The sequence below is a fragment of the Lolium rigidum genome, chromosome 7, assembly GCF_022539505.1.
Source record: "Lolium rigidum isolate FL_2022 chromosome 7, APGP_CSIRO_Lrig_0.1, whole genome shotgun sequence".
NCBI classification, from domain to species: Eukaryota; Viridiplantae; Streptophyta; class Magnoliopsida; order Poales; family Poaceae; genus Lolium; species Lolium rigidum.
In genome coordinates, this window is record NC_061514.1 from 292,702,746 (window position 1) to 292,727,501 (window position 24,756).

The 24,756-nt window shown below is 47.0% G+C and overlaps 3 protein-coding genes across 4 annotated transcripts; 2 read left to right on the plus strand and 1 right to left on the minus strand.

Annotated features, from left to right (window-relative positions):
- Window positions 1-4,407: 4,407 nt before the first annotated feature.
- LOC124677091 (fruit protein pKIWI502-like) lies at window positions 4,408-5,641 on the plus strand. Its single transcript, XM_047213088.1, has one exon. It carries the CDS (start codon window positions 4,514-4,516, stop codon window positions 5,387-5,389), a length of 876 nt encoding a protein of 291 aa, XP_047069044.1. The 5' UTR covers window positions 4,408-4,513; the 3' UTR covers window positions 5,390-5,641.
- A 1,467-nt stretch (window positions 5,642-7,108) lies between these two features.
- On the plus strand, window positions 7,109-8,485 carry LOC124672999 (F-box/kelch-repeat protein At3g23880-like). The gene has a single exon (XM_047209139.1). It carries the CDS (start codon window positions 7,109-7,111, stop codon window positions 8,411-8,413), a length of 1,305 nt encoding a protein of 434 aa, XP_047065095.1. The 3' UTR covers window positions 8,414-8,485.
- A 12,374-nt stretch (window positions 8,486-20,859) lies between these two features.
- On the minus strand, window positions 20,860-24,414 carry LOC124676779 (zinc finger CCCH domain-containing protein 53-like). Of its 2 annotated transcripts, none has more exons than XR_006993796.1 (8): window positions 23,053-24,413; window positions 22,777-22,962; window positions 22,499-22,684; window positions 22,314-22,396; window positions 21,745-22,207; window positions 21,374-21,604; window positions 21,180-21,263; window positions 20,860-21,045 (listed from the first exon to the last, which is right to left on the minus strand). XR_006993796.1 is itself a non-coding variant. In XM_047212810.1 (8 exons), the coding sequence occupies exons 1-7, from the start codon at window positions 24,030-24,032 to the stop codon at window positions 21,230-21,232; spliced, it is 2,163 nt and encodes a 720-aa protein (XP_047068766.1). In that variant the 5' UTR covers window positions 24,033-24,414; the 3' UTR covers window positions 20,860-21,045; window positions 21,212-21,229. The 2 variants fall into 2 exon arrangements, 1 of the variants encoding a protein (XP_047068766.1); XM_047212810.1 differs by having other exon boundaries at window positions 21,212-21,263; window positions 23,053-24,414.
- Between the last annotated feature and the right edge of the window lie 342 nt (window positions 24,415-24,756).

Consider the following 24,756-nt stretch of genomic DNA (forward strand, 5'->3'; position numbering starts at 1 on the left):
TGTTCTTCGGGGGATTTTATATTCCAAGTTCGGGGGATTATATAGATGATTCCAGATTGAAAATAACTTCGAGAATAGTTTGAGTGAGAGAAAATATATGATCCAACACAACTTGTGTTTTATGTTTTATATTTTGAGATGAGCATAGCTTATAACTTTCTTTAAAACCCCGCAAAAAAGTACCACTTCCTTTAAAAGGTGGATCTGATTTGATAAACCACATCTTGCTTCTTTTGGATTGTTTGAATTCACTTCCTGTAACATCAATATTCTCGCAATGATGCCTATGAATGAACACTACAAATTATGGACCTTATTTCCATGGAGAGTATACAGTTCTGTGTATTATCAACACCTGCTGGAACAATGTTGCTAGTGTTCAGATTTGCAACTTTTGTTTGATCTACTTTCAGTTGATTCCTTGATGTGTTATGGTGTTAGTAAAAACACTTATTGGTGAATTCTGGAGCTTGTGGATTCTGAGGGAGAGTACATGTAGTAGGTATATTGTGTCTTCTGATCTTCAGCTTGGGTAATGCATTAGACTTATGAAGCACCAAGCTTCTTGATGGATACTCTTCCTACATACATCTCAATGATTTTTCTGCGAGATATCTCCATGATTAATCCCTATAAATTATCTTCTCTAGTGTATCCCTGATATTCATTTTCGCAGAAACTTTCTCAAAATAAATGTATAGGTACCTTCTCTATATGATTTAACTGTCTAGTCATAATATTACTATGATAATCTCGCCAAATAAATATTACTCTGATAATCGGAGGCGACACGAGAGTCAGTTCCAAGTTCCAAGTCAATTATTAGTGGGTCACTTTTTCTACTGGTCGCCCCAGTCAAAAAGGATTTGGCTGTCAGAGTTAGCATCGTATTGCAAAGCTTTTTCTCCATCCTTTTTTTGTTCATTGCGTTATTTAAGTGGATTTGGGAACAGGACACCATTGGGTCTGTCCAGGTCATTACTTCAATTCAATATTGGCTCCAAGAATGGTTTGTATTGCGGATTTAGGCAAGCAGATTGCAGATTAAACGTTCAACTCACATAGTTGAAGTACCATTTTGTAAAAATTTGCAATACTGCATGGACTTTACATGCTTAAAGTAGTTGCTTCTAATAAGCTAAGTGGAATTTAATTTTCATATGGTTATAGGAACAATACTTAATTTGCATGTGTACTTGATGGTTGTATTTAATTTCTAATGTGTGTACTTAGAAATCAATGTCTATGATGTATTGATTTCTATACATATGTCTGTGGCAGCATTCTGCTGCGAGCTGGAACTTGCAGAAAAGCTTTGCATTTAACTCGGTTTCTTCACCTTGATAAACTATATAAATTGGGTGGTTCGGCTCCCTGCATCGTGGTTGCCAGTTTGCATATTAGTTTCATGCCTACGTATACCCGAGCATTTCTCGGGCTGGGCCGGGCCTTGGGCTGAAAAATAGGCCCAGGCCTGGCCCATCACACAAAAAGCCCATCGAGCCTCGGGTCGGGCCGCTTCACTAAATCGCACAAAATCAAGGCCCAGGCCTGGCCCATCCTGACCATCGGGCCAAAAAATAGGCCTAGGCCCAGCCCGAGGCATGGTCGGGTCGGGCTTGACCCGGGAATTTTGGGCCGGGCCGAGCCAGGCCCGTACATTATAGGTGTGCACGCCAAGTGGGAATATGACATTTATTTGTGCTCTATGTAAAAAAAAAGATTAAAAACGTATCGTGAAAAGTTTTTTTAAACACCAAATTTTATGTTTTTGCACGCGGCAGAGAAAATATCGATTTTCGACGAAACGACTTTCTGAGCATGTAGAATATCAACATGTATCCTTCTATTTTTTGCTCGGATTTTTTTTGACATTTTAAACTACATTTGGAACTCGTTCAAAAACCGAGAGCATATGCTCCCGGGTGCAAAAACGACTCGTCCTAAATATGTGTACTTTGTTTCATATTGACTGGCTTCCCTCAGCTTAGACCGGTGTCGCCACCTCGCCCAGGACTGGAATGATTATCCCAGCCCGATGGGTCTACATTTATCCCTGAATGTCGTCGGGTACTCTTTACTTCCCCACCTTAAAATATGTTTAGATATATCTAAATAAATGACAAGTAATATAGAACGGAGAGAGTATGAACGAGGGGAAATACTTCTGTACACTTATACCTCAAGATTTGTGCCCACCATGGTAGATGAAAAGATTTCTTTCTGTCACCTCTTTTTATCCGAATCTCAAAGGACAATGAACGGTGACGAAAACACCCATACCCATGCGTGAGTGTATAAAATCCACTCTCTATGAAAGAGATATCAACATCTATAATATAAAATCAATATTATTAGAATCATAAAATATATTTTTATATTGTATGTATTTGGTACTACAATTATAAAATTATACTCCAGAATAGCATTCACTCAAAAATGAAATTTGATTTTTTTAGGTAAACATATATATTAAACCGAGCAAGCAAGTCGCCTCATTAAAAATCTTCTAGTCCCCTTTAAGGAAAATAGTGCGTCAAAAACTTGCTGCTCCCAATCAAAGTACAGTTACATCATTTAGGAAGGCCGAAAGGAGAAAGCTAGTGGGTTCATCGACCTAATTACAACAAGATTTTCTAGAAAAACTATCCCTAGTCAACTCATGAGCAACTAAATTTGTATCCCTCCAACAATGCATGAACACAACCTTCCCTATATTTGCAGCTTGTGCAAGAATATCAGCATATATTGCAGTTGCCTCATTCCACATACGGTTTTCTCCCCCACAAATCCGGATTACCTCCATAGAATCAGATTCAGCTTCCACTGCATTGCCCCCTATTTGGTTCACCAGAGAGAGACCATGCATCATTGCCGTAGCTTCTGCCACCGCCGCTGAGTGCACATGCGGTATGAAAACTGAGGAATCCGCCATAAAATTACCTTGGCTGTCCCTTATCACCGCCCCGTTGCCCCAGCATGCTCCTCAATGGAGAAGGCAACATCAACATTCAGTTTTAAATTTCGAGCACAAGGTTTCAGCCATATATGTTTCTTGGCAGATGAGGTCGGTATTGTAGCTTTCCCAGAATTTGCTGTAATGGCTCTGATTGAATTAACGCAATGATGAACAGGAGGAACTTGATCACCATGAGATTGGCATCGCCGAATCCACCAGATGTACCAACACTCCATTGCAATAAGATCTTGCACCTTGATATTGCTAAAATGTGGAATAGACAGCAGAGTTGATTTTAAGATAAATTCCAGTGCTTGAGGTCCTGCTCTCCCACCACTCATAGGTCTATTGATTACATCCGTCACACCTAGACCTTCCCAGATCAGCGCAGCACTTTGACATTTGAACAACATATGATTAACATCCTCAGCTTCCAGATTGCATAAAGGACAAAGATCAGAGGTACCAATATGTCTTTGAAATAAAATAGCCTTCAGCGGAATAACTCCATGCATAATTCGCCAGCAATGGATTTTTACTTTTGCAGGGACTGCCAACCTCCATAAAATCTTCCAAGTCGGATTGTCAAGGGAAGTACCCATAATAAGGGATCGACAAGTAACCCCATTAAATTGGTGCCTCCACTCCACATGATAAGATGACCTAACTGAAAACATACCAGTTTTTGTACCATGCCACGCAATGAAGTCTTCAAACGCGCCAATATTGATGGGAATTTGTAAGATCCGAGAGACATAAGAGGATTAAAAATATCATGTATCAGTGCCTGGTCCTAGGCTCCAGAAATTGGGTCAATCAGCTCTTCCACCTTACGGAGGATACAATCACCTCTGGGTGTCATTACCTTGCGGTTAGGGCTATTGGGTATCCAAGGATCGACTCCAAATATCAATTTGATCACCAATTCCCACTCTCCAGATACAACCTCTTTTAAACGTTTGAATGCCCACCACAATGCTCTGCCAAGTAAAAGAGGAGCCCGCTTTAGGACCAACTTTAAGGGCATCACCATGAGGGTAATATTTGGCCCGTAGAATTTGAGCACACAGAGAGTCAGGCTCATCAATAAGTCTCCAGAATTGTTTTGAAAGCATAGCAAGATTGAAGGAGTGCAGGTCACGGAAGCCCATTCCCCTTCCTTCTTCGAAAAGCACATCTTCCATCAAGAATACCAATGCATTTTTTTTACTTTGATCATCATCACCCACCAAAATTGAGCTATGACATCAGTAATCTTTTTACAGATATTTTTTGGAATCAAGAAAACCGACATAGCATATACAGAAATACATTGAGCAATTGCTTTTATAAGAATCTCCTTACCATCAATAGATAATTGTTTTTCCACCAAAAATGAAATTTGATTTTATTAAGCTGAATCGATGGAGAAGGGAGACAATTGGAACTACTCCGGAGCGCACCAGTGCCCCATCCCAAAGGCCAGGCTATCACGGCCTGCTATTCTCATCGCCACAGAGCCAGTTTATCTCCGGCTTTCTCGGCGCCTTCCAAATCCCCAACCCTCCCTCCGCCATGGCCACCATCTCCACGGCCGCCACCATCTCCACGCCCACCACCCTCCGCCCCTCCTCCAGGCATGCCTTCGCCCACCCCAAAATGCTGCGCTCGCTCCCCTCCCTCCGCCGCCGCCTGCCCTCCCTAGTCACCGTCGCCGCGGTCCAGCAGGACGCGGCCGTCTGGAACGCGGCCCCGGTCGCCTCCGTCGGCGCGGCCAGCGCCGACGGCACGCTCTTCCACCTGCGCGTCGACCTCTCCGACGCCGCCGACCTCGCCGCCTCCTACACGTCCCCGGGGCAGTACCTCACGATCCGCGTGCCCGGCGACGACGGCCTCAAGCCGGCCTTCATGGCCATCGCGTCGCCGCCGGGGGCGGGCGGCGGGTTCGAGTTCCTGGTCAAGACCGTTCCCGGCGCCACGGCGGAGAAGCTCTGCGGCCTCCGCGACGGGGACGTGGTGGAGCTCGGCGCCGTCATGGGGAAGGGGTTCCCGATCGAGCGGGTCACCGCCGAGGAGACCCTGCTCCTCTTCGCCACCGGGACAGGGATCAGCCCGATCCGCTCGCTCATCGAGTTCGGCTTCGCGGCCGATCAGAGGGCCGACGTGAGGCTCTACTACGGCGCCAGGAATCTCCAGACCATGGCGTATCAGGATCGATTTGCAGAGTGGGAGTCGACGGGGCTCAAGATCGTGCCCGTCCTGTCACAGCCTGATGATAGTTGGGAAGGTGCACGAGGGTATGTTCAGAAGGCGTTCTTGGATGCCAAGAACATTGCAAATCCTGCTTCTACTGGAGCAGTGCTGTGTGGGCAGAAGCAGATGCTTGAGGAGGTCACATTGGCCCTTGCAGCAGATGGTGTATCACAGGATAAAATCTTGAAGAACTTCTGAAGCGGATTACTGTGTAAACTTGTCCATCTTTTCGCCTTACTGTGACTTTCTGCTCCTATTAGAGTTTTGTGATCAAATTTGATCCATTGTTTTGATACTTCTCAACAAAAGAAATGGTAGATATGTATCAGAGAGCATGTGCCACCGTGCCTAGCCTCCACGAAACCCTGCTGTGTGCTGCCCCTTTGCCAACAGATATGTGTATCATCTCTCAGGTTAAAGATCAATAACGAGACATTTACATTTCTCTCACCCTTAAGTCCAGTGGTTTATTTAGCAGGCCTGCTTTGTGCTATTCTAGTTCCAGTATACATAATTACATATTTTTCTGGCAGGTCTGCTTTGTGATGTTCTAATTCAAATTGTGGTTTCATCTGCCTTGTTTTCTCTTCATAGTCAAGGTTCAAAGGCACCTTGGTTAATGTTCCCTGGACATGCTCATACAAAACCCTTCTTTGGCTCAAAGCTGTAAACTGATCGCAGGCCATGTAACTGATACTGGGCATGGATTGATCATGGGTTCACTTGAGCAGGACAAACTATGACATATTTGCCTAACAAGGTAAAGTTCTCTTCGCATGCGCTATTCTGACTTCAAAATTTGGTTGTCACAAAATTGTGTTGTGTCCAATCTTTTATTGTTTAATTTTCTAGCAGTCCACTCCCCATCACTTTCAATATCAATTAGGCAACCCCATCTCCAAGAAACATAAAAATCACCTCTAATGCCATAGCTGTTTAATGTAATCGTCCATATTTATTGCATATCTTTGTAAACCGGCCAAACTCATCAACCATTTCTACTATGAGTAGATTAATTTTATGTATTGGTTCCGTGCTTGGCAAAATGCATAGGATAAAGCTAAGGATGAAAAGGCATAAAGCTCATTTTTCCTCGATTGGACTCGTATCCTCATGAAACTGATTCTGCAATACTTCCTGTCGCTCTGAATTATAAGTTCGGTTGGATATTCTGATGTATATTACATATAGACTTACAATTGAGCAAATACATTGGAATGCGTCTACATACGTAGCTATAGAACATTTTATAATTCCGAACGGACTGATAGATCTCTAGGGGCTAAAAGTTCACTGCTATTTACGTTTTGAATTTTGGATTGATCAAAACTTCGAGACCCACCACATTAACAGGAATTTCGTGTTTTTTGGACATTATTTTGAAATTATCTCAACCATATTTCATCAAATTTTAAAATAAACTTGATTTAAATTTAAATTTCATTTGTATTCTGTCTGAATGTTCACTGAAAATTTTGAAGAACATATATTGCAGAACCCACGGAAATTACTCAAATTTTGTTGAAGATTTTATCCCTGCAATAGACGCATCCAAAGAAGATTAAAAAAACGGGTGGGCTAATTCTCATCTATGTATAAACAAATATTCCAAAGTCAAAGACTCTACCGAGTCGATCTCCTCCCTGCTGTGATCGGAAGCGGAAATTCCCATCCCCATTCTAGCACACTGCAAGGTCAAAAAAGTTCTGGCTCTTCGAAGCGGGGATTGAGCACGCCGGAGCGCCTTCTACCCCGAGCGATACAGGTGACCAGCATCACCGCCCAAACTGGCCACGGCCTCTATTTTCTCTGGTGCGTATTTTCTTATTTTTCTTGGCGCTCAAATCACCCTTGTATTTTCGTGTCCGATCGCAGCCGTTCATCTGAATCGAGTTCTCAGCCCCTGGTCGTCGCGAAATGGCTGCCAGTTCGAGCACTTCTCCTGCCCTGGGTGCGGACGCGAACGATCCCGCTACGAGAGCCGCGACCCTGCTCGAGGACCTGCCTCAGGAGATCATTGACAAGATCCTCGTCCAGTTGCCGTCCAAGGACATCGGCCGCTTCCGCGCCGTCTGCACATCGTGGGGCAGTGCTACCTCCACTCCCGAATTCATGCTCGAACACCACCGCCGCCAGCCATCGCTCCCCATCATCAACGGGAATGGGCGGCCGGCAAGTCTAGTCGTCCTCCGTGACACTAGTGCTCGAGCCTCCAATCAACACCTCTGGCCTTTCCGTCCGGGCTTCAAACACCGCTCCGAGTATCGCCTCCTAGGCTCTTGCGATGGCTTCCTCGTCGTATGCCGAAGATCCCAATTTGGATCCCGATTCTACGCCTACAACCCGGTCATCCGCAAGCATGCTCTCCTAGCACAGCCTCAAGTTGGGCAATCCTTCTACAATACCATGATCGGTTTCTACCGGCACCATCCAACCGGAGAATACAGGGTACTGTGGGTCTCACGGTCACATCACTCGTGGTCACATCATTTGTGTAAACCCGGCTTATACATCCTCACGGTAGGATCAGACAGGCCAAGGTACGTCGGATTCAGAACAACAAAAGACTTGCCGCCTTCGGAGCATATTATGTTTCTGCAAAGGCTGTGTTGTTCGTCCTATTATTCGCCACCGGTCCACCACCGTGGTAGCCTGCACTGGTGTTCTTATGGCACATCAGACATAATTGTGTTTGACACACAAGCTGAGTCATTCCGGTGGATGCAGAGTCCCACCGAGTTGTGGCCTAGTAAGTTGTTCGACATGAAAGGGATGTTGGCTCTCTGGGCCGGCTCGGCTCGCTATTACAATGGTTTCACCATCATGGATGTCTGGGTGATGCGGGATTACGAGGCTGAAATCTGGGATTTCATGTACCGAATTGACCTGTCAACGGTGGAAGCATCTAGACAACTTTATTCTACTTCCTTCTATAAGAGAAATAAAAGGAAATTTAAAAAGAAAAAGCTACTTCATTCACCAGTTCGACTGTTCGAAGATATGGCTGTGCTCAACAACCGTGAGTTGTTGATCATGTATAATGAAAACCATGTCTTGCGCTGCAACATTGATGGCAAGTTCTTAGGAATTGTGAACCTTGGAAAAGGACAATATTATATGTGGCTTACTCAGCACCGCCTCCAAGAGAGCATTGTTCCAATTCCTTATCATGAGACGCAAGAGGAAGATGAGGAGTCTGTGTTCTCCACGGGGTGTGTCTGAATGTTCAGGGCTCCTGGTTTGCTTTGCCTTTGGTTTGCGAGCATGTCTTTTGCTCTTAGGTCTTCTTACTTACTACTACCATTGGAACATTTTATTTTGGATGGTTGCGATGTCATTATTTGGTGGGTGCATATTATCATGTCTTCAACATCTTGTTAATGTTCTGAGCTATGGAGTACCTATCTAGGACATAGAACTTCTTGTTCATCCCTGTCTCCCAAAATTCCGAGCTATGGAGTACATATCTTGGACATAGAACTTCATTTTCATCCCTTCTTTTTTGTATGCACTAGTGACATCGCTAAGATAAGAAATTCACTCTTGGTCGCGCTCTCTTTTGTTTTTGCGATTTAACTCTTGGCCGCCCTCTTTGAGCGAGCGGATTTATAGTTGTTGAATTGTTATTCTAGATCTCTTCCATAGGTTGTTAGTTTGATCTCTCGTTTAGTGTACAATTTGTCTGTAACTGCTATGTTGCACCTGCACTTTGTATGAACATACGCGTACTTGCATAGCTGTTCTATTAAGACCGCGTAAAAAATCCAGTGATTCCAATGATGATTAGAAGATGGTTATACGGTTGTGTGATCGTGATTATTTCTATAAACACAAACTGGAACTCCACACTATCGCAGAGAAGTGAACACCTAGATCAATGTGTTCAGAAGAATGGAGGCTCCAACTTCTGGCCAGAACTTCGGAAATAGAACCTTTGTTTCTATCTTGTTGCAAGTTTAAAGTTGGGAATGGTGCTAAAAGGAGATATGGGAAGATAATTCGCTCTCAGGTAACTGTCTAGCAACTTTTTTTCCCTAGATTTTATTCTATTTCCTTGGAACATAACAGCTCCACTGTCCAGATTGTGTTCTCACAAGGACTGATTCCCTGACTTTCAGAAGAACTTTTGTTGGATGGAGACTTTCTGAATGAAACATAGTTATTGAGCAAAGTGGATCTTTTACTTTGTTTGGTGGGGAAGACAGAATCATTAATTTTTTATCATTATAAACAATTCCGGTTAAATCCATATATGTTGCGAAGCAAAATTGTTTTACAGTTCCCTACAGGTTTATGTCAAAACTAAAAATCCCTTAGAGGATCAACATATTTTTGTGGATGGCTCTGAAAAAAGTGTTCCCGGACAAGATGTTCTCTCCTTACTTCAGAGAGGAGGGGTATGTGCACAAATTGTTTGTTTTGTGGTCAAAACAAAAATATCAATCATCTTTTTTTGCATGTCCGTTGGCCAGCTTGTTTGAAATAGGATGTTATAAGCTGACTTGAAATGCATGTTTGTAAGCACTCAACATCGCTTAACAGAATGGCTGAACAGTTTTGGCACTAAGAGTAAAAAACATGACAGTAGGGTTAGAGATACATTCTTCTGGGGTATCTGGAAAACAAGAAACAAAGCGTGTTTTGAAAACAAATGGCTTTCTGAGCCAATTGAAGTTATTCACATGATTTTTTTATTGGATTCACTCGTGTGCTAATTGTAGGTATCGGAGGGAGAAGGTAACTTTTGCTCATATGCGCTATTTTGAATTCAAATTTTGGTTGGAAAATTCACAAAATGGTGTTTATTTATCTAGCAGTTCACTTCCCAACACTTTCAATGCTTTAACAAATAATCTAACAATTACGTCAGTAGGCAACCCCATCTCAGAAGTTATAATTAAACTCACCTCTAGTTTAATAGTCTGTTAATTTATTCATCAATTAACCTCCCCAATTTTGCCAAACCTCTGTGATTGAAAGTAGACCAAACAGAACCTTATCTACTAGGTTAATTTTCATATTTGTTTCAGGTTGGGAAAAAACATAGGAGAAAGTCAAGAGTTCAATATTGGCACCTCTAGATTAAATTGTTGCAGTGTATGTGTCCTTTTCATTTAGACTTGATTTCCTAATTAGCATAGGTGGTAATAGCTGATCTGAGAACAGATGGCGATTTTATCAGGCAGGGCAAAGTGTTTGTTAGAAATGAGTTATATCAGATGCAATTTTGAAAGATAAATCAAACAATATATTCTTAAGCCATGATGATAGTATTGTCTCAATCTTTATATAATTAAAAGAGGCTTGCTGGTTGGTGGGGAAAACATTTCACAAGGGCGGGAAGGGTGATTCTCTGCAGATCAGTCCTCTCCTCCATGGTGCTTTACCACCTTGCGGTTTTCAAGCTGCCTGTATGGGTGCTGAGGAGGATTGAAAAGATCATGAGATCCTTCCTTTGGATGAAGCCGGGGGCGACCCCGGGGACGAGGCCACACCCTTTGGTTAACTGGCGCACAGTTTGCAGGCCAAAGGAGCTTGGAGGCCTGGGCGTCCTAGACCTTGAGAGGTTTGGGCGGGCGATGAGGCTCCGCTGGCTGTGGTACGCTTGGACTGACCCCGACAGGCCATGGATCGGGACGGAGAACCGTTGCGACGACACAGATATGGCACTTTTCCGTGCCTCCACGGAGATCACGCTTGGGGACGGGGCCAAGTGCCTCTTTTGGCATGACCACTGGACGCTGGGAGGTGCGTTGCGCCACCAATTCCCGGACCTCTTCACCATTGCCACTAGGAAAAGGAGAACGGTCCAGAAGGAGCTTCACCAGCAAAACTGGATAAGGTCCCTAGCGCGCATATCGACCATGGCACAGTTACAACAGTTTATTGCGCTATGGACCACCATGCAGGGGGTGGCACTGTAGCCACACCCGGACTTGATTCGCTGGAGATGGACGGAATCAGGCATATACACGACGGCTTCTGCATACCGCTACCAGTTCATGGGATCTTGTGCTCCCTCCGCTCAGCCAAGTTCTGGAAAGGACATGCCGAGGCCAAATGCAGGTTTTTCGCGTGGATTGCCCTGCATGGCAAGGCACTCACGGCCGATAACCTGGCGCTCCGGGGTTGGCCTCATGACCCAATCTGCAAGCTGTGCCAAATCCACCATGAGACGGTCCAGCATCTCACTCTGGACTGCCACTTCTCCACCTCCGTCAGGGAGCAAATCTTCGCTTGGAATGGGACAATCGGCATCCCACCACCACCTGGTGGAAAGTCACTCAACGACTGGTGGGATGAGACGATCTCCTATCTTCCAAAGGAGAAGAAGCGGGAAGCTAGCGGTGCGATCATCTACTCCATGTGGGGAGTGTGGAAGGAGAGGAACAGACGGGTGTTTCAGAACACCGCCTTGCAGTCGGCGGCCGTGGCGGCTCTTGTCAAGGAGGACATTGCTCAGAGGGCGTACGCGCACACCCAAGATCCCGGAGATGGGATTGTAGCCTAGCATTCTTAGCTCCTCTTTTTGACCCTTTGTCATCTGACCCGCTTGCGGGGCTGTTGTAATTAAAATTCTCCTTCTATCTAATCGATTGTAAATATGTCCATATTTTCTTGATTCGTATTGGTTATCTAGTACTACCTCCGTTTCAAGGAATAATGCGCATGCGTATTTCAAGACGAACTTTGACCATAAAAGTTGAGTAACAAAATCTTGATTATATTATATGTATATAGTATCGTTGGATTCGTATTGAAAAGCACTTTTTAATAATACTAATTTCATACAAACAATCTTTATCTATTTGAAGTAATTCTTGATTAAATAAAAAGCTCGTAAAACGAGAGCGCCTTATTCCTTGAAACGGAGGTACTATGTTTCAGTCTTGTCTTCTTTACTCTTATTTGATTTTACGTATTGGGCTGGTCTCCCTAACCCTAAACAGTAGCCTCCCACTAACTACTTTTTGTTGTATTCCCATGAATATGTGTCAACCTCGTTTTCTCGGCTAAGGATCGTATCCATCAAATTGTTTGTCCCCTCCTCTCCCTAGCAGGGATAGTCTACATGGCCTCCACTGTCCCCTCCCACCCCTAGACACATTTCCCCATCTCCTCATTTGGCCTTCTCCACCCCCTCCGCTTCTCCAAAGCATCAGACCGCAATGTGTCCATCTACCAATCTAGATTCCCAGAAGGCTCAAGAGAAGATGAGCATACACATCGCCTTATCAAGACCTGCGAGAAGATGGAGCATACCATCAACGGTGCTTACCAATCATGTGGAGCACTCATTTGAAAGTTCTTCTTTGTCTTCCTCATAAGTGCTTACTTACAAATTACCCAACTGTTTTCTAGGTAGGCAATACCACGCAGTACTGATTGTATCGTCTTGGCTATCGTCCTCGCTTTAATTTTCTTGTGTATGTGGGTTAGTGTTGATCCGTTCACTGGATGTACCACTGGCTCAAATATCAAATCTAGGTTTTGCACAACTAACCGTGTTTTTTCAAACAAATAAAAAATTAAAAAAATGGGTGTGCAAGTGTGACTTCAACGCGCGTGGAGCCTAAAAATTAGTTTGTCGGGTTGAAATTACTGGTGTAATACTTTCTCTTGGATAGGTCTTTCTTTATTCAAAAACTTGTTGATCTCGTTACTCATTTTGTTCCCCACCAATCTAAGCCGTAGATGTTTGAGTATTTTCATTGCCCTTGCAACATTATTTATGTGCTATGTGTGTCTTAGACGGTATACACATGTTGTTTATTGAAAAATTGTAAAATTTATCTTCTATTATCGGATGGATGTCTCCCATGATGGGAAACCTATATGTCTTATCTGATGTATATTGTTGATTCCTGAAAAGCGGGCATGTTCTTTATATCGTTCGTCGAGTTGAAATACTTTTTTCTTCTCAAAAGCTTGAGCAACATTCACGGCTGACGACATGAACACCGAACTATACATGTAACTTCTTATGGTAACATCTTAAATTTAACTTTTTCTAATAAACTGATTGTTTTATGTTAGCCTAATTTAGTTTTTAATTTTCTGAGAGAAAGAACCTATTTTTAGGTTGGTGTAAAGAAATGTTCATTTTTTTGCTGGCCCATTGGAGGGAGGATTCAGTGCATTGTTTTTTTTTTTTTGAACAGCCCACCGAGAGGGTTTTTTTTTTGCGAAACACCAAGAGGGTATCGCAAATGTTTTCTTTATAGTACCTGCTTGTCTTCTTTATCAGGCCCATTTGGGTTTACCAAGCGGGGCTCTAATCTTCCTGTATGGACTTTTATTCTTAAATCCTTTGTAACTAAATGGCCCACCGTTCCCCCTAAAAATAAAAGAATGTCCAACTGGTTGTAATAATACTAGATGTGGCTGTAATTGTGTGAGCCAAATCATTTTGCAACACAATGCTGAATGCCAAGTACAAGAACGCTTCTAGCAGGTTGCAAAATTAATTAGCAACCGTGCAATGCGCATGTGAGCTTAATCTGCGCCCAAGACGTGGCTGCAGCATTGCACATGCGGCGCAGAAGCAAGAAAAACACGGCGACGGACGGACGTTGAGAAGTGAGACGGACCCATGGTCCATGGATCCGTGGAACCCATGGTCCATGGACGTTGAGAAGTGAGACGGAGTCTGTGTTTTCTATCTCTACGAACCCCGGCGGATGGGGAGTCGGGACAGCCGTGCGTGCATCCGAAGGAAGCCTCCACGGCGGAGACGACGGCCGGCCGGCACAGCACGGTCTCCCGGGCGGGCGCGCGCGCACATTCCCCATCCATCCACCACCACCCACCATGGAACCGGACCAAATTAATTTCTCCCTCAAGCCTGGCGATGCACGAGTACTAATAACCATCCGTGCAGTGGGGCGCAGATCGCTCTGCCATTAATTGGCGGTTCCTGCATTGCACGCGCACCTAATCATCCGGTTAACCTGGTTGATCTGGTGATCCACTCCGGATAACGATTCCAGCACCAGCCGGTCGGGCCGGCTCCACGTCCACGGTGGTGATCCGATAATCAGATCAGTTCCACGCATCTACAGTCGCTGTATCTACGCTGAGGATCTGTTCTGTCCTGCGCTACGTAGACGTAGCGTCTCCATCAACAAGCTGTACCTGCATGCAGCTCAGCTACGTGCCCGATCCAACGGCACGGCACTGTACGGATACGGTCGATGGATCATGCAGCGAGAGCGAGTGAGGACTGACACTGGAGTATTATTGAGTGAGTGATCCGTAGATACAGCTACAGATACGCACCCAGGGTCACACGCATACGGTAGTGCATCTGAGGGGAAGGGGACAAGGTGGAGATGGGCAGCAGCGGCAGCACATGGACGCACATGCAGCTCGGCCCTCCCTCCGTCCTCGACCACGGCGCCGGGCCGGTAGGGTAGTCCTCGTCCGTGTAGGGTAGTCCTACACGCGCGCCGCGATCGGCGCAAATCTGCGGATCATGCATGCATACATACCTGATGGAGGAGAGACCATACAAGCAAAACGGGAACATATCAGGTGAAAATGAGGCAGATCCTGAAAATCTGAAAATTTCAGTTCCTAGCCGTTGGATCTTGCTCTAAGGGTCAGATTCGAGTCTTCATCCTCCACCAACCACTTGGTGCATGTTTCCTAGAAACCCCCCGTGAACTGACATATTCGCCAACATGATGCTTCGATTTTGAAGCTTTTGACGTATGGAAGCATGGGTTAGGTCGATGGGACCATCTCCTGAAGAATTGAATCAGACTTAGAACTCGAATTCCACATATCAAGTACACAACCAGGAACGGGACAATACAACCGATTAGAGATCTGAACAAACTCTAAATCAAGAAAAGGGGAATCCAAGATCCAATATTGACCAAGATCTAGTGTCTTTGTTGACAGATCTATGCCTCCAGCCTTGGCAGAATCAAACGAAGTTTGTCGGGAGGAGCCACTAGAGGTTGCTGGGGGAGGCGGTCGTCGGAGAAGCCGAAGCCGACGACAACAAATCTTGCTGCAACTTCAGAATTGAAGAACGCGACCATGAGAGGAAAAAAGAGGTGGATGGCTCTGTGCTATAGTTCAAGGGACTTCTGTGCGAAAGTGGTGGATATGCTCGATCTGAGCGTTCCCTCACGATCCAGTGGTGCAGAACAACATTTTCAGATTTTCAGAATCTGTTCGTTTGCACCAGATACGTCCCCCAAGCAAAACCGCCCTGGTTTCGCTTTGCCAAATCAAGCTGCCACCGCGAGAACGAAGGTGGGCGCTGGACTCGCGGCCGTGTCGCCGTGCTGGCCCGCACCGCCGCAGGCTCGCCAACAGGGGCGCTGTCTGGATTCATTATTTGCGATTGAACCAGCATCATTATATGAGCAAGATGGTCCGAACAGCCGCGGTGCATCGGCTATCTGGCCAATGCTTTGACTAATCAGGAACGGAATTTTGCACATTACACCCTCAGCTTTTCGCTGTAATCAGGGCGTTTGACCGGTCCACGCCCAGCCACGAGCTGCCCGCCCCACGTGCATGCGGGCGACACAAGGGAACGAACAGGAACGAGAACTGATTGGATTGGATTGGACCGATTTTTAACCGCGGTAATCACGCGTGCAGTCCACGTGGACGCCTAGCATAGGCCACCCGTTATCGCTTGTCGCGTGCGCGCGCAAAACTCAAAAAAGTTACTACGCGGAGCAAAGAGTAGAGTCCTAGTGGAGTGGTTGGATACTTGGATATTCGGATTTGATGATTCGGTAAAAGCGAACTAGGACGCACGGACACGTGGGGCGTGCAGGCCTGCTCTGACACAATGGGGATGAGGGTCCGCGTCCATTTGAACTTTCGGCTTCGTCCGATCCACCGTACCATACCCTAGGGTGAATTTTGCGTTCGCCGATCTACCTCCTGCCTATCCTGTCCGCGTCGGCCTGACTAGCTTTTCACTCCTCCGCTCGCAAGTTCCACGGTGAAACGAGCGTTTACCGCGCGGCATCTTGTCTTCTTAAAAAACAACCGGCAAGAAGTTGCGCTCACCGGGCAACAGAGGTAAAACAGTGAATTTTAGCATCAGCCACCCAAGACACGGCCTATCAACCGTTAACCGAAAAATTAAATAAATTAAATTCAAATGAAAACTAAAACCAGGCGAAATTTTAGAAAGATTTCATTCATTCAAAGATAATTTACATATAAAAGAAAAGAAAACTAAAAACTAAACCCTAGTTATGGTTGGCGCAATCCCTGCAGCAACGTCGACAACCTGCCACCTGCTCATTGTCCTCATCCTAGGTGGGCGCGATGATTACTGCGGCCACACAGGGTACGTCGATGGCATGTGCTGCGGTGGAGGCGGTTGTGCAACCATCTGCCCTTCCCACGCAGCTTGCAGCAGACGGTGGCAGCGACGCGTTGTGCTCCACCACCATCGCAGTGAGCCGGGCAACATCATGCTGCACCTCCCATAGAAACTTGACCTCCTCCGCAGCCATGGACTCCTCGGTGGCGAGGGCGAAGGTTGCGTCCTCTTTGTAGCATGGTGGCACTGAAGCCTCCTACTTGAGAACCACTTCCTCAAAGGGAGTCTCGATGTTGTCCCCCTCATTGTCCTCGACGCACTCCTCGTCGGTGAACGCGGCGAGGTCCTCGTAGTCTTTACCGTGATCGAAGTCGTGCATCTCTGAGGATGCACATTGCCCTTGTGCTACGAGACGATGAAGATGAAGCGAGTGCGGGAGCCAAGCGGTGGGGCGCTGCATCTCTGCTTCTAGCATCGGCCCATCAGTCGACGCTGACGGCACCGACACTCTACTAAGGTTGTGGTGTCTATCGTCGCGAATGAAGACGTCGTTGTGGTTGCATGGGCCCGCCTCCGCTCACCTCCGTTGGCACTCCAGCACAAGGACATAGAGATAGTTGCCCTCTCGTCGAGAAGAGTTTTAGGGTCTTCCACACTAATAGTACTAATATGATATGAGAATATTTTCTTATAGTATGCTAAAATCATCTGTTTCATTGAAAAAGAAAGATAAGCCAAAGAATTATGAAGGTGATGATAATTAGATAAACAAAGTGCTCTAAAAAAATTATAGAGCGGGTACAAGTTGAGGTACATGCTCAAACCATAGCTATGAACTACTTCATGCTCTGCTTGAATGAGCGAGTCTTAAACATGTTTGAGGGCTCCTCACAAACTCTTCCGGTTGAACTTGAACTTGATGATCCTATGATATGATAATAATTTATCCTCATATGAACTATTGGTACAAACTACAAAGGTGTGGAAGCCTCTAATTCATTTGAGATGTGAAAGTGCAACAGCTCATGATGTGGTTCTATATGTGACATTATAATTGTTGCTTCAAATGCCTCTTGTATTTTAACGACTGGAGATTCATGAACATGATGATAGTGTCCATTAAACTACTATCTTGCTCGGGGACGATCAAGACTCAATAGTCCAAGCTTGTGAAAGTTGATGAGTGCATTTTTAAGCAGATTTACCTTATGTGTTTTGCATGTGTAGTGTTAGGTTTTTGGTATTTTACAACGCTCGCGCGCAACTTTTATGTTTGTTTCCACAGGATCCCAAACTATGAAGATATTGCTAAACATATCATTTGGAGCTGTTATATTAAACATAAAGTGATAAATGTCATTGAGATAATTTTCCATACACCTGGGTGAAAAGGCAAAGCGGGAAGAAACTGCAGTAGGGTTAACGACCATCATTACGAGGGAAGCCCCCGTACCGTGTGCCCGTACCATGTGACGGCCACCTCGTCTCATCAAATAGTTTCACCTCGTGAAGAAGGAACTGAGATCACATTCAAAGACACCACAACTCGTCGAAACTTGATGTCATGAAGGAATCTGGAGGGCGAACTTGCAGAAGGGCATCATCCTTGCTGCTCCTCAAAGCATTGGAGGCCAAGGCATTATCCCACATCAGGCGCTGCATCTCCATCACGATCACCATTCCCATCTCATTTTCTTCCATCTTGTTGTAATTCCAATTGATATTGTGTATTCGCACATGTATTCATCCATACACTCGTATTCATTTTATATGCATATGATTGTGTTGTTTATTACTTTCATGAGTGAGTAGTTTACCCTATTTTTGGGGAGATGGAGAAACCCTAGCAATATTATGACATGAAATAAGGTGAGCTATAACTTTGGTTCATGGTTATATAATGTCAACCATCTAGTACTTTCCTTTGGGACTAGAGAGGGAATTACCACTAGACATATGGTAGTATCTATGGTGCAAAGTGACATAACGTACCGGCGTGCTATTTATATGGTCAACGAGGGTAAGGAGATATTCATTAAGCTCATGTCAATATCCATGGGGAAACCCTTAATTTTGAGGGTTGGAGTGGCTTGCTTACGATCATTGTAGTGGTTATTCGGGATGAAATATCAGATGGCTTGTCCGTGACCCCTTTTTTATGGAGCTCTCCCTACACATGTTATGAAGAAAGACATAGATTTATTCTAATCATAAGTAATATAAATGCTAGCGGTGGATCCTACATTCCACCAAAACACTTGGCCTTACAACAGTTTAGTTATTACTTACATCGCGTTTGTCTTCTTGTTTACTTTTATTTTCAGTTATTATTTTACACACAAGACAAATCTATTTAAAATACTCTTACTTGAGATTAAGTGCAGCTTATGATTATCCTTTCGTAGATAGTAACAAGGGGCATAAACATCTTAACTAAATAGCTCTCCGTGATTCGATACTCTTACTTTCAAAACTAGCTACAATGTCTTTTCACTTCCAGTCCTCAGCGGCATTGTGATCGGCGAGCCGCGACAATCCGCATATGCCGAGACCAACATGCATGCCCAGAAGCCGGAGCCGAAGGAGGTGGAGGGCGCCTCAAAGATGGTGGTGTACCTCTGCCAGTAGCGCCTCTTCACCGGCAGCAACAATCTAGAGGGCACGCGTCGCTACAATGCGGTGTACACTGACTAGATGAATGACCACCGTGCGTCGATAAGCGACGGTGGCATGCCCCTCGTTGACCTCACTAATGAAGATGGCAATGCATGAGTCAACGATGTCGTGAAGGACGAGCTGGCCGATCGGCACGGGAAGAACAACATGAGCGATGATGACTGGCGCTACTTCGAGTACTACTACCGCAAAATCGGCGATATACGTCAATAGATTTAGTTGTATTTCATTCAAAATATTGTAAAATATAGTAATAAATATGAATAGAATTTCAAGTTTACCCTAAAAAAAGAATTTCAAGTTTATGTTTGAATTTGAAGAAAAAAAAATAATGCGGCGCTACCCCAATCAATTAATCTGGCGCTTGTGTGCTCTAAAGTTGTGTCACTTACCTTCAAACCAATGTTCTTTCTACTAGGCTAGGTATGTCGATCTTTTACATAGCAAACTTTTCGAGCCGACCCGTATGGACCATGCCTACCAATTAGGCACTAATATTCGATAGCACAAAAAAAAGTATCATAACGACAATTATTCCATGCAAATTAGCTTTAATCGCAAACGGAAAGCAACCAAGAACGGCACGCACTTTCCGTGACAGCCATCTGGAGCCTCCCGGTCCAATCCGGCGCGGCGCCTTTCCGCCTCCGGAGAGCGATATGCCCGGAGCGCACCGCCACCAATCCCATCCCCAAAAGCCACCACGGCCGCCTCCGATCATCGCCACTGATTACTACTACTACTACTCAAATCTTTCTGCCGCGCGCTGACATGATTAGCAATCGTACTCGGCATCTTCCAGGGGAATAATTGTGAGTACCCCTTATATTTCTTTATCTTCTTCAGTATAGTAATGATAATTCTGATGTCGCATTCGCATCAGTTTCGTTTGATCTTCGGATGTGGACGGCGTGGGCATCCGTTGCAGGAGTATATTTTTTACACGTCGCGGTGGCATCCTGAGAAAAGCATCTCCACCCTGCCGGTATGTGTGTGCTCGTTCCATCTCATCGCTGTCTCGTCTACCGAGTGCGTCGTTACGACGGAGGAAAGCAACAGCACTTCAGCAGAGATCACCCAGGGTAGATTCAAACAGGAAACGGTAAAAAGATAGAAGAAAACAGTAGAACAGAAAACATGTTCTGAAGTGAGCTGAATGTGCTGCCGAGGAAGAGGAGGACCACGATCCACGGCCAACGCTGACACCCCTCCCTACCGCCGGCAGCGGCACGGTGTGGTGTAGGGCAGCCAAGGAGTGGTCCTTCCCCATTTCCCATCGACACGCCTAGTGTACAACTGACCTGATTTGTTCATATCTTCATTCATTCATTCATGTTGTGAAATTATACATACACCAACACAGCACACTAGCTATGCCTGCCTGTCACTTCTTGTATCTCTGTTTGTACTGTTCTGCAATACAGCGAGCACAGCACTAGCGTATGCTGCTGCTGTTACATTGTATTGTATCAATCACACCTAATGTGCTGCTGCTACATAACTAGTGTAGTGGCTGTAGTGTGGTGGTGTTGGTACATCAATGTGGGGTTGGTGGTGGTAGTAGTATTGGTACTAGTAGTACTAACAGTGGTAATTAACTAACTGTAACTAATGCATTTGGTAGTAATAATAGGGGGCCTACTGTATGTGGCACTGTATTTTTAAAGCCTTGGGGGATCTGCTGCTGTTCTTGTTTTCCTTCTCTCTTGTGGTTTAGTAATGTGCTGGTACCATCAACTTGGAGAGGAGACGGGGAAGAAAGAAAGAAAAAAGAAAGAAAGAAAAACGAGACTGAAACTAAAACTATGCTGCAACTTCTTCACTCTTCTTTCCTAGTATATTGTGCACTATTCTCTTTTCTTTGCTGCTAGTATTCCTGCGCAAAGGAGAAAGAGAATGTAAGACACCATCATGCATTCCATTCCAACAGGTAAAAAAGCACATGATTTTACTAGGAAGCATGGTGTTTCAGACGGACTCTGCAAAGGGGATGGAAGACTAGGTGCTTACTATGATTAGGCAGTAGTAGTAGTATTACTCACTTCCATTCAGGGCCTACTTTACATCCCGATCGCGCCGTGATCGGAGGACAGCCTGCATGCATGATACTTTCAGCAAATCAATCATGGTACACCAGATACATTCTGCAATTTGCAATATTAAAAGTGAAGTAGTAGATGCCATGGGGCTAGTGTTGAGCATACCTGGACATGGGGAAGAAGTATGGTTTTGGTGAGGGTATGTCCAATGCAGGGGGCAGGAGATGGTTAGTGCCATTCCTCACGCCATTGCCGATGCCGATGTAGGCGGCGTTGCAACCGGTCGAGGCGGTGGCCGCGGAGATCTCGGCCTCAGTGGGCGCGAAAGGGCCACGGGCGAACGTGGCGGCCTTGGTCGGCGACGCAAACGGGCTGTCCGGCAGGTTATGCTCCGCGCTGCACATAGCAACATGAGGAGCTAAAAGGTTGAGTTTGGTGAAATGTTTACTTCCCTCCCTCTGCTGGATGAAAGCTAAGTGTAATGAAAGGAAACAAATGGCGATGATGATTGTGATTTGTTTAGCGTTAAATTCCACCTTTGGTCACTGTCAGTGTTAGGGCTGGTGGAATCGCCGGAGGATTCATCCTTATCGGCTCCGTTGACCGCCTTGTGAGGGAAGAGGAAGCCGCAGCCATTGCCTTGCTCTCCCACTGTTACGAAATCAGCGCAAGAAACATTAGCAACACTGCATCTGTTGTTGTTCCGACAAGTGATATGGTTTGTGTTGTCCGTCGCTCGCACGAAGTCTTTACCAGAATCCGGCGGTGACTGGTTAGGGCTGGCGGCAGCGGTGTGCTTGGGACTGAACGGGTTGCCGATCGGAGTCGGTGCTGCTGCGGCGGAGGAGCGTGACTTGAGGTCCAGCAGCTGCAGTCCCATGAGGCGCCGGCTCTGGAGCTCGATCGCCTGCTGCAGCTCCACCGCCTGCTGCTGCTCCTCGAGCTTCCTCCTCAGCAGCATCTCGTTGGCGCTGTTGGAGTGCTGCAGCATCCTCGCACCTTGAATCCAACCAACACAAAATCTCAGCTCCCATTCAACACATATTCTGATCAAATCAGCGAGCATGAAGATTGCATCAGGCAACTGAATGTGACAATGACGAACCGAGCTGGTGCAGATCGAAGGGGTCTCTGGCGTCCAACCCGGTGGGAGAGCCGCAGCCGGAGAAGTCCACGCCCGGCTGCTTCCTGTAAAGCAACAGACAAGTAATTAGTCATGGGTGTCGTTGTTATTACTGCTGCCGGAAGCAAGCGGCAGGCAAAGATGGGCGTGGGTTAGGTGTGGCTTGCCTGAACTTGTCGGGGACCTTGCCCTTCTCCTTGTAGGGCTTGACGAGCACGCGGGCGTCGCAGATGAAGTGCGGGTTGCCCTTGGCCAGGATCAGCTTCACCGTCTCCGGGTACACGAAGGTGACGAACCCGAACATGCGCTTCTGCTGGTAGGGAATGCGCACGTCGTGGACGGGGCCGTAGATGCTATATGGTTCAGACGAAGAGCACGGTTAATCACGGTGAAGCTCAGCAATGGATGCTCTGCAGTGAGCTTGCGAGCGAGCATGGTGGAGTACCTGAAGTAGTTGGAGACGTCCTCCTCGCGGAAGGTGCTGTCCGCCGGGAAGGTGAGGTAAATCTGGCGGGACCCCGGGTTCATCAAGCTGGCGAAGTCGGCGCGGTCTAGCCGGGGACGGCCCATGAACTTGTGCGCCTCGTCGCCGCCCAGCATCAGCGCTGCTGCGGCCGCCGCGGCAGCGGCCCTGCGAATCGGAGCAACCGTTGGCTGCCTGCCTGCTGCTGGTAGAAACGAACGAGAGCGGCATGCAAGGAGCTCGGAGGTGGTAAATTACCTTTGGCTCTCGTTTTGCTGCTGCTGCTGGAGGAGCAAGCTCAAGCACTTGCTGGCCGCGGAGGGGGAGCCAGGGAGCGAGCCGGTGGGTGAGTAGGGGAACGCGGCGGCGGCGGCTGCCAGGCGCTGGGACTTGGAGCGGAGGAGGAAGTCCTGGCACTGCTGCTCCATGGAGGCCTGGTCCATCTTCGCCCCGACGAGCGCGTCGTCGGAGAGGCCGCCGCCGTGCACGAACCGGCAGGCGCTGCCGTTTTTGCAGTACCCGCGCGCGTAGTACAGGCACGGCTTCCAGCCGAGGCCGTCGCTGCCGCCGAAGCAGAGCTCGCTCACGGACGCGCTCCGTCGGTGCCCCGGCCCGCCGTTGGCCCACCCTGCGCCGCCGTACGGGAAGAGCCCGCCGTCGCTGGCGCCCGGGCTTCGGCACTCGCCGTTGTCGAACTGTGGGAGCTGACGCCCTCCTCCGTCGCCGCTGAGGAAGGCGAGCTGGTCCTGCAGGTGGAGCTCGTCGAGGATCAGCGAGTCCCCGCCGAAGAACGGCGACGGCGGGCCGTTGGCCGGGCTCATCAGCTCCTCCCTGACGCCGGCCATCTCCTCCGCGGCGCCATTGCTCACGCTGTTGCTCCTCGAGAACACGGGCGGCGGGGCCCACGAGGACGGCGAGGAGACCGAGAGCGGCGAGGGCGCCGTTCCGCCGCCGCCGCGCCCGGAGTTCTGGCGCGAGAGCATGAACGGCGAGTGTCCTCCTCCTGCCTGGGAGGCGGAGGTCGGCGTGCCCGGCCCCGACCCCGGGAGCAGGCCGAGGTCCTTGCGCGCCTTGGCCATGACGGCGTGCAGCAGCGCCTCCGGGCCGAAGGCGAGCCGTATCATCTCCTTCTCGCCGTGGTCCTGGATGAGCAGGAGGCCCATGATCTTGGCGGCGTGGTCCGGGTCCAGGCCCTGGATCCGCGCGAACACCACCTTGGTCGCCTCGTAGGCGTCCATGCCGCGCGCCGATCGAACAAACTCGAGCGAGAACCAACCTAGCAAACCTCACACCCCCTCTTCTTCTTCCTTCCTCCTCGTCCTTCGTCGCAGAACTAGCTAGACAGTACGGTCGAGCCGGAGACGAGCAGCTCCATGAATCCGCAGAGCTCGCGCGCGGTCGTGGGTGGCAGCGAAGAGGGTTAGCTAGCTATGCTAGTAGAGTTGAGGGTGGTGCGCACCTTCCCCCTCGGGCGGTACCCCAATCTCTCTATCTATAAGCTGGCTGCTGCTCAGCTTGGCTTTCGCGGGGAAGAGGGGGTCGCTGGTGATGGGGAGGACATGGCGGGGGTGTTTAGGGAAAAAGTACCGGGTTTGTCCTCTGATGTTTTTAGCAGTGTTGTTTGGACTGTGTGTGTTTTTATTGTTTCAGGAGGTGGATAGATCTGGATCTCCGTGGACCCCATTTATAAAACTCGACCCACCTCCTCTCTGTGACTATCTTGGCCTCTTTCTCCTTTTTCATTTTTTTTTCCCGTTCATCATCATAGGAAGGAAAATGTGTTCTTGTCTCAACATTCTTTGACGCCCAATATCCGTCAATACAAGTTTGTTTCGGCGACACATGAGAAACAAAATCGTATGGTCCATCTCGTGAGTGTTTTTTTTTAGAGCAACCATATATTTAATTATTTGAAAAACAAGTTACACGAAGTAACACGTGTGGAAACTAAAAAACAAACCG